The sequence below is a fragment of the Notothenia coriiceps genome, unplaced genomic scaffold, assembly GCF_000735185.1.
Source record: "Notothenia coriiceps isolate Sejong01 unplaced genomic scaffold, NC01 NC01_scaffold00011185, whole genome shotgun sequence".
NCBI classification, from domain to species: Eukaryota; Metazoa; Chordata; class Actinopteri; order Perciformes; family Nototheniidae; genus Notothenia; species Notothenia coriiceps.
Window position 1 is genome coordinate 77,496 of NW_011343886.1, and position 9,815 is coordinate 87,310.

The window sequence follows — 9,815 nt, forward strand, 5'->3', positions numbered from 1 at the left end:
AACAGCTAACCAAACTTGGAGTACATATTGTATATTACTTGGTGGGACATCTATAAAAACATTTGTCTTTTCGTTTCCTTCAGAAACGATTTTCCATCTGTTGACAACACTTCACTTAGGCCACAGTTAAAACATGGGGACCACTTAAAAACAACAAGCACAGGACTTAAATAACACAATCAAAAATGGAGAATAAAATACTTGGGTAAAAACTGATTGGGAGAAAAAGAGGTAAAATAAAATCATATTAATTAGGAACTGTCGTTGAATTGCCACTTTTGAATCCTTTATATCCATCCATGTCAGGGGAGTCAACTTCCTCGTAGATGATGGGTCTCTCCATGGTCAGATGGTAGAGACCTTCTGGACGATAAACCTGTAGAAAAGAAGCTTTTCCGATCAGAATTTATCATCAAAGTCAATGCATTCTATAAATTAATATGCTCTCTCCCAGTGTGCGAAATACCGTCAATAATCGGGGGGGGGGGGTCCCCATCTCTCGTTTATTGCGCAAGTATTACACGGTGAAGATTTCTAATATGCAGTAGGCCTATAGAAGTATTTAATGATGCAGGCCTAGACAATCAGTAGTCGTATAGCAGCGTTTCTCAACGGGTGCGCCGTCGGTTCTTCAGGGGTGCGTTCAAAAATTTTGATATTGTGACGTTCACATGAATGAATGAATACGCGACGTTAAAGAGCCTCTGTTTTCCATTCTATGCGAGGGAAATGCTTTTCCAGCCAAAATAGAAGATATTTGTGAATACATGTTTTGAATTGAATTATGAATACTGGACATAGTAAGCTTAAAAACATTTTAGTGGACCATTGTAAGTCGCACAAATAAATTATTATACATTTGAGACCCCCCTCAAATGTTGCCAGGTTGGGAGGTTTCAGGGGGGCTTCAGGTGTTAATCGTATTCGCACACCGTTCTCCCCTGGGAGGAAGAATCGGGGCAGAGGAGATGTACCGTGAGTAGGAGTGTCAAAGATGAGTGGTAGAGGCCGGCGTTCGGACTTTCAGCTGTCCCTGAATGAAGGTTGTCTCTTTATGGGAATTGCAGCCGAGTCAGAGGAATCAGGACCTGAGAGAAGAACAGAAACATCGCATGAAGTGAAATCTGAATTTCCAGATAAAAAACATTCCGCCAACAAATCTCGCCTCACCAGCCATTTATCTATAGATACTCTAAGTCTCGTTTTAATATATGCTGTAAAAACATGTTTACGTTTGACATTGGTAAGCTATCTTACACAATTGTCGTGACAGCGCCGCCAGATAACCAATCAGAGCCCAGACTGGGCTCTGGTTTCAGACAAGAGGTGAAAAGAGGTTGCTGCAGCACAGGCGAGTAGAAATAAGAGCTTTCTGACACATTAAAGCATGGAGGACATGTCCCAGTAGAGACACTTAAATACAAAATATAGAACCTGAAAGTGTGCAATAAAATGTGGTTTTTATATTATATAGCCAATAAAATGCAATATATCATTTTTGTCAGTCAAAACTGGAAATTATAATTTTTTTGATAGATAAAACAAAAATCCTATTACAAATCAGTAAAGTGGGAATGACCATAATTTGACCGTTTCAAATAGTCCTGTCAACAATTCAAAAGTCACATTAAAAATAAAGAAATCAACAAATATTTGAGAAACAGGAAGAAATCAATAATATTTGGCATTTTGCACAAAAAAAACTATTTTCTATCAATTGACTAAGTGATAAATGTGGTCTTATTGTCTGAGGTCATTAGCATGGAGGCCTGTCACACTATAGGCACAAAATACCAAATACTGAGCCTGAAAATTGCAGAATTATAATGAAGTGTTCTCTAAATGTAATATATTGTTTAATTCCAACTCATTTGAAATAATATTTATATAGATTATATCAAAGGTAAATATTAATTAAGTAAATATTGACCATGAGTAGAAGAAGATTATGAAACCAAAGGTTGTTTCATTTACAAACCCTGACATTTAAAGCGCAGGATGTGTGCATGGGACCTTTAACCTGCTGAGCCAACCACTGGACAACCTGCAGGGGGTTTCCTCCCGTCAGTGATTTTTGAAAAACAAGCAAATAAAAACACTGCAGGGGGTCTCTAAGACCACAGGGTCATCCCTTTTGTCTTTAAATAGCTTCTGCTTTTGATGTCTGTTTTGAAGCAACTGCAATTTGAGCTGCAGGAGTACAAGGAGTGATTTCTCACAACAACACATCTACCTTTGACTGTTCCACATGAAATCAGCTGATTCCCTGTAACGAACTGAAGAGATGCTCTTAGGCTCCGAGAAACACCCAGGCTGATGGTTGGCCCGACGGTCACCACGGCAACAGTGATCACACTGTAACAGCTGATTTGATGAAGAGCTCCCGGGAGCCTTCACCAAACCCGGAAATATCGTACAATGCCTGAGAGGGACACGCCATCCTGCAATAAGAACACCATTTCAAATGAGTTTTTCAAGTGGCATCTAACCGAGTCTCTCGTCAGTACACGCTTTAAACCAGAAGCCAAGACCACGTGACTTCTCCGGATTTGAGAATGTTGATTCTGTATCCTGGACAGTGGGGAACATGTCGTCGTTCAGGGGTTCATCAGGGTCACATCTTCCTGTGCCTCTGCAAAACACATTAGTGTGATTAGTGATATATATACTTTTTAATGCAAATAACATTTACACACGTATATGATGTCCAGTGCGGCTTATATAGAACCATCATTCAATTTAGCTGCTGGCAGATATATTCAGGTGCATCCTGATTGTCGACAATTACGGTACTCAATGCGGTAACTCTTAAATATGTGAACAAAACATTTACAAAAGATGTACCTCGGAGGATAACTGGGATCACCATGAAGTAATGCTTAACAAATAACCTTGTGCATTAGATTCCACTCACTTTTCACTTTAATGGCAAACATAATTTGTTTAAGCATAAGTAATGGGATCAAATCTGCAAAAATGCATATCTCTTTAAAGCATCAATATGATCTGTAGTTTATCCCCAAGAACATTTTTAAAAGACAGCAATACCTATCCTGCCCTTAGTGCCTACATCAGGGATGCTTTCTATTTTTCTGTTAATGATTCTATAGCCCTTAAATCATTACCGTTGAATGTTATTTGCATTACAAAGTATATATATAACTAATACACTCATGTGTTTTGCAGAGGCACAGGAGATGTGACCCCTGGATGACCCTGAAGCCATTGTTCCCACTGTCAGGATACAGAAATCAACATTTCTCAAATCCGGGATGAAGATCACTGTGGTCTTGGCTTCTGGCTTTAAAGCGTTTGTTAAACTGACCGAGAGACTCGGTTTAGATGCCACTGAAACTCATTTGAAATGGTGTCTTATTGCAGGATGGCTGTCCCGTCTCAGCATGACGACTATTTCTGGGTTTGGTGAAGAGGATCCCGGGAGCTCTTCATCAAATCCAGCTGTTAGCAGTGGATCCTGTTTGTCCGTGGGGTGGTTGACCGTGGGCCAACCATCAAGCTGGGTGTTTTTCCTCGGAGCCTAAGAGCATTCTCCTTCAGGTGTCGTTTACAGGGCATCAGCTGATGTTCATGTGAAACAGTCAAAGGTAATGTGTTGTTGTGAGAATCACTCCTTGTACTCCTACAGTCAGAATTGCAGTTGCTTCAAACAGTAGTCCAAGCAGAAGTTATTTCAGACACAAAGGATTGACCCTGTGTCTTAGGAGACCCCTGCAGTGTTTTTCTATTGCTTGATCTATTCAAAAATCACTGGACGGAGGGAAAACCACCCCTGCAGGGTTGTTCATGGTTGCTCAGCAGCCGTTAAGGTTCCAGCACACAATCCTGCGCTTTTAAATGTCAGGGTTTGTAAATTGAACAACCTTTGGTTTTCATATCTTCTTCTACTCCATGTCAATATTTACTTGAATATATTTACTTTGATATATAATATAAATATTATTCAAATGGTTGGAATTAAACAATTATTAATTTTAAGAACATTTTATATCTGCAAATGTTCATGCTCATATTTGTATTTGGCCTATAGCCTGGACATGCTCTCCATGCTAATGACTCATGTACAATAAGCCACATTTTATCACTTAGTCAATTGATAGAAAACTGTTTTTTATGCAAAAATGCAAAATATTTGATTTGTTCCTGTTTCTCAAATACGTTTGATTTGGTTCCTGTTTTCTCAAATATTTGATTTGTTCCTGTTTCTCAAATATTTTGTTGATTTCTTTATTTATTAATGTGACTTTGAATTGTTGACAGGACTATTTGAAAACGGTCAATTATGAGTCATTTCCCACTTTTACTGATTTTATCGGATTTTGTTTTTTTCTATCGAATTAATTCAGTTTGAGCTGACAAAAAATGATATATGCCATTTTATTGCATTTATTTTTATATATATAAAAACAAATTTTATTGCACACTTTCAGGTTTCATATTTGTATTTAGTGTCTCTACTGGGACATGTCTCCATGCTTTAATGTTCAAAAAGCTCTTTATTTTTCTCATACTGCCTGTGCTGCAGCACCTCTTTTCACCCTCTGTCTGAAACCAGAGCCCAGGCTGCTCTGATTGGTTATCTGGCCGGCGCTGTCACGTACAATGTGTAAGATAGCTAGCCAATGTCAAACGTAAACATTGTTTTTACAGCATATTATTAAAACGAGACTAGAGTATTATAGATAAATAGGCTGGTGAGGCGAGAGTTGTTGGCGGAATGTTTTTATCTGAATTCAGAGTTTCACTTCATGCCGATGTTTCTGTTCTTCTCTCAGGTCCTGATTCCTCTGACTCGCTGCAATTCCCATAAAGAGACAATTCAGGGACAGCTGAAAGTCCGAAACGCCGGCCTCTACACACTCATCTTTGACAACTCCTACTCACGGTACATCTCCTCTGCCCCGATTCTTCCTCCCAGGGGGAGAAGCAGTGTGCGAAATACGATTAACACCTGAGCCCCCCTGAAAGCCTCAACTGCAACATTTGAGGGGGGTCTCAAATTATAATATTTATTTGTCACTTACAATGGTCACTAAAATGTTTTTAAGCTTACTATGTCCAGTATTCATAATTCAAATTCAAAACATGTATTCACAAATATCTTCTATTTTGGCTGGAAAAAGCATTTCCTCGCATAGAATGGAAAACAGACGGCTCTTTAACGGTCGCGTATTCATTCATTCATATGAACGTCACAATATCAAATTATTTGACGGCACCCCTGAAGAAGCCAGACGGCGCCCCGTTTGAGAAACGCTGCTATAGACTACTGATTGTCTAGGCTTGCATCCATTAAATATTCTATAGGCCTACTGCATATTGAGAAATCTTCCACCGGTATATTGCGCAATAAACGGGAGATGGGGACCCCCCGATTATTGAGGGTATTTTCGCACACTGGGGAAAGCATATTAATATATAGAAGCATCCCCCGATTATTGACGGGTATTTCGCACACTGGGGAGAAGCATATTAATTATAGAAATGCATTGACTTTGATGATAAATTCTGATCGGAAAGCTTCTTTCTACAGGTTTATCTCCAAGAAGGTCTTCTACCATCTGACCATGGAGAGACCCATCATCTACGATGGAAGTGACTCCCCTGAACATGGATGATATAAAGGATCTCAAAGATGGCAAATTCAACGACAGTTCCTAATTAATATGATTTTATTTTACCTCTTTTTCTCCAAATCAGTTTTTACCCAAGTATTTTATGTCTCCATTTTTGATTGTGTTATTTAAGTCTGTGGTCTTGTTGTTTTTAGGTGTCCCCATGTTTTAACTGTGGCCTAAGTGAAGTGTTGTCAACAAGATGGAAACGTTTCTGAAGGAAACAGAAAGACAAATGTTTTTATAGATGTCCACCAAGTAATATACAATATGTACTCCAAGTTTGGTTAGCTTTTGGTTTAGTTTGAGACCTTTTTTGTCTTTCTTTTATTTTTGCCAGTCTTACTATTGGTCTCTCTTTTCCCAAACATGCTGTCACGTTAGGGAATGCAGTAGTATCAGCGTATGCAATATGATAAAGAATGTATGGTAAGTATTTATTGGCAAAAGACCCAAGACATATTTTATTTTAATTGACAAAGTACGGTCAGTTGTTGTGCAATCTTTTAAATCAAAGAATTCAAAGCAGAAAGCTGCAGACAAAAGGTTTGCTCCTGGCTTTATTAACGACCCTGTCTGAACACTATGTTTGCACTTTGCTAGCGCAGGAATATACAAAAGTAGAAACTAGAAACTGACCCGGAAAATTACAATATCTGTTTTATAAGAAACCGTATAAACTTTGTGCAGATCTCAGGAGTGGGACGTTGAAGTGTCCTCTATTTGTAGCATGTCCTTATTTGTAATGTTTTTGGGAAAGAGAAAGAAGAAAAACTGCCATCTTTGTTTCTGTGTCAGGAGAATACAAATCAGCTTTCTCCATCCAGTTTATAGGACCTCATTAAGCGGAGTGCCTGCACCTACACAGGCTGACTGGTGTCATTACAATGACATTCACTAAAAGTATATTAAAAACTGTCAGCTAATCAGCTACTGTACTTCTAAAGTGCCTATTATCTCTGATGGCCAGGGATTACTTTGCTTTTGTAGCATCGACATTAAACATGACACTTGGTACGAGTTGATACCGTTCTGTAAAAACGTAATCCCAGTGACATTCAAATCACAAATCACACATCAGCATTTGTTTTAAGTTTGACTTTCATTTGGATTCTATTGTAATCCCTGGCATCTCGTTTAGGAAACCCTTTTCAATGTACTCTCGATGATCAAATGGCTTTTATTATGTTTTAATGTTTCTTTTAAAGCAAAGTAATGAGAAAAGAATGATCCAGCTCAATCTCGGGTAAATCCGTACACTACTTTAAAAGGCAAGGGCTAATCTCTGTGTTGATGAAATCTTTTCTAGCTTCAAGATCTCTTATATTTTTAATGGGTATATATTTGTGCAATTTCTATGCAAAGGCTCATATTTTCATTACAGAGCTGCACTTTGTGATAATCACTTTACAATTTGTCACAAACAATACTGATTATACTGTATACAATACTGTTCAGTTTACAGTATCTTTGTCAGATTTTTGTACTTGCCGATTTTAAAGGATCATTTTTGCAGAAGTGTAATATGCTTGAATCATAACTACAGGCACTCAGTGTGACTCTAATAGACCTGTCAAACATCCAGTAAACATGAATAAAATGTGAGATCGATGACGCCTCTGACATCCACTAATCTGTGTCTCGTTAAGTGTGTGACATTTGGAACGACGGAACGACATCACATTATCCAGAATAATACTCAGTGAATATGATTAGTTTTGTGAGCTTATGCCAGAGCCTGTTCTGCTAATGATCTCAGCAGTCAGCCACATTGATCACTTAGTCGATTGAAAAATGCCAAATATTTGATTTGTTCCCGTTTCTCAAATATTTGTTGATTTTTTTGTTTTGAATGTGACTTTTGAATTGTTGACAGGACTATTTGAACACGGTAAAACATTATGGACATTTTCCACCTTACTGATTTGGATATATATTTGTTTTTATCTATCAAATTATAATTTCCAGTTTGACTGATACAAATGATATTAATGCATTTTATTGCATTTATTATGATATAAATACAATTTAAAGAATTATATTGCACACTTTCAGGTTCATATTTGTATTTAGTGTCTCTACTGTGACATGTCTCCGTTCTTTAATGTAAAAAAGCTCTTTATTTTCCTCATACTGCCTGTGCTGCAGCACCTCTGTCTGAAACCAGAGCCCAGTCTGCTCTGATTGGTTAGCTGGCCGGCTCTGTTGTGATTGGTCAACCGCTTGGAGATGTCCAGCTCCTTAGCCTAATGTGTTGGAGCGCTAGCCGATAGAAGCGCAAGTGTTACATAGTGATGTCATTATGTTAAAGAAGAAAACAAAGGAGTCCAATGGAGGCGTTTTAGGCATGGGGCGTAAGTGTGTGGGAGAGAAACTAAATTAATTGACGTTTGCACAAATTAATAAAATTATCAATCTCTAAAGGAGAAATCTGAATGTGAACTCAAACAAAACACTGTTTCTCCATAAAAGTCTAAGACTCATATGTTTTTCATCTGGCTTATCTCCTGTTTTATATCTCTGTCCGAGTAAAGTGAAATACCAGCCCAACATTTCCAAAACTGTGTGTTTGGCGACACATTCAGGCTCAGGTACGTTGGAAGAGATTTGAATACAGCATCAGCTGTAAAGCTTGCCAAAACACCTTCAAACTCCTCTTGGCCTTCAAAATAAAATACAGAAACGTTTCGCTTCACAATGGTGCAACAAATAGGTCATTAGACTTCCATTATTCATATTGGTGACTGGTACATTGTTTTCCATAGCTATAGGAATATGTAGGTATGTTCACTCTTTATCCATTTCCTACCGATATCTTGAGAATGCGATATCTATTCTGAAAGAATACACAGGAAATGCTACGCCTGTATTGCTGCATGCTTGACTGGTGTTGTATGTACACCTGTGCAGAGAGCAGGGTCTCACATGCAGGAGGAGGGGGCTGCAGACTCATTGATGAGAGCTCCACTCCACTCTGAACAGAGGAACCGACAACATGTCCCGTCTCATCGGAGGGATCCTGCTCACTCTGTGGCTGCCTCAAACTGTGAGTGATCTACTTTAACTTACCTTTTGTTAACAATGAAAGAAGATACATTATTATTATTGCCACATAGAAAACTTTAGGTTCTCTTTTGCAGGGAACTGATGTGTTTCAAAAACGAGATAAATCTTCAAATGTTACCCCATTTCTCTTTCTTTTCCTCTCCCAGATTCTAGATTTGCATTTGAATTACTTTGCTTTTCACTGAGCTTTAATCAAAAATCATCATAACAAACTAACTGTGTGTGCGTGCCCCAGTGCATGAGAGCGTGCACGCCCGGCCTCTGTCTGCAGAATCCTGATCTGCAGCTGATCATGTTCTTATCATTAGCGTGTGTTGCATAATACACTACTCTGCAGGAGGGTATCAGCAGACTGATCTAAAGACAGGAGTACTTGATCCACATAGGCTCACGAATGAATGTGATGTGAATAAGTATAAAGTGTGTATGTGTGTGTCTCTAGTCTTTACTGTTCAATGTGTGGGTGGGTCTGGAGGTGTGTGTGTCTTACGTGAGTGTGTTTGTGTGTGTTGTCTTTTATTTCTAAGAAAAAATGCCAATATCCCATCACACCAGCATGGATTTTCCAATACTGTATTATTTGAAAGTGTGAACATGTGTTAATATTATCTTTCACATTTATTTAAAATCCGTCTGCTGGAGATTTAGATGTGTGTGGCCTGTGGGGTGTGATTATGTTAACTTTTAATATAAATACACTTTATTGACCACACATGCGAACAAGGATTTCAAGTTTATGTTTCACCATATAAAAAATATAAAGAAATTATAAGAAATTCTCTGAACAGGGAGAGCTAGAAACCCCACTGGGCTAATTGTAAGTCTCCACCTTAATAATATTACAACTTGGCAATGCTGTGAAGCACTGGTTCCCAACCTGGTGTTCGGGTCAATGATGGCAGGTGGCAGCCAAGACTCATCTGCTCTGATGGTGTCATAATAAGATTTCAACATGCATTGGAAAATCATAACAAAACTACTACCGGAAACTTTAAAGGTCACCTATTATGCAAAATCCACTTGTTCATGTCTTTTCTACATCAACATGTCTCCCCTCTGTGGAAAGAGACTCTGAAAGTTTCAGGAACAAAGATTCTCTCTCTTTTTGTCCTTTCT

At 38.4% G+C, this 9,815-nt stretch overlaps 3 protein-coding genes across 3 annotated transcripts in view; 2 read left to right on the forward strand and 1 right to left on the reverse strand.

The window, feature by feature from the left end:
- LOC104946561 (FYVE and coiled-coil domain-containing protein 1-like) overlaps positions 1–2,440 on the reverse strand; it is a 6,118-nt gene extending 3,678 nt beyond the window's left edge. Inside the window, exon 1 of the mRNA XM_010772422.1 lies at positions 2,357–2,440. Within this exon, the coding sequence (XP_010770724.1) occupies positions 2,357–2,440 (84 nt within the window). The remainder of the gene's footprint in view (positions 1–2,356) is intronic.
- An 832-nt stretch (positions 2,441–3,272) lies between these two features.
- Positions 3,273–7,244, forward strand: LOC104946562 (FYVE and coiled-coil domain-containing protein 1-like). Its single transcript, XM_010772423.1, has 4 exons — positions 3,273–3,477; positions 3,559–3,605; positions 4,794–4,903; positions 5,552–7,244. Exons 1-4 carry the CDS (start codon positions 3,273–3,275, stop codon positions 5,634–5,636), a joined length of 447 nt encoding a protein of 148 aa, XP_010770725.1. The 3' UTR covers positions 5,637–7,244.
- Positions 7,245–8,603: 1,359 nt separating this feature from the next.
- LOC104946563 (vasoactive intestinal polypeptide receptor 2-like) overlaps positions 8,604–9,815 on the forward strand; it is a 14,355-nt gene continuing 13,143 nt past the window's right edge. Inside the window, exon 1 of the mRNA XM_010772424.1 lies at positions 8,604–8,679. Coding sequence (XP_010770726.1) covers positions 8,629–8,679 — 51 coding nt within the window. The 5' untranslated portion in view covers positions 8,604–8,628. The remainder of the gene's footprint in view (positions 8,680–9,815) is intronic.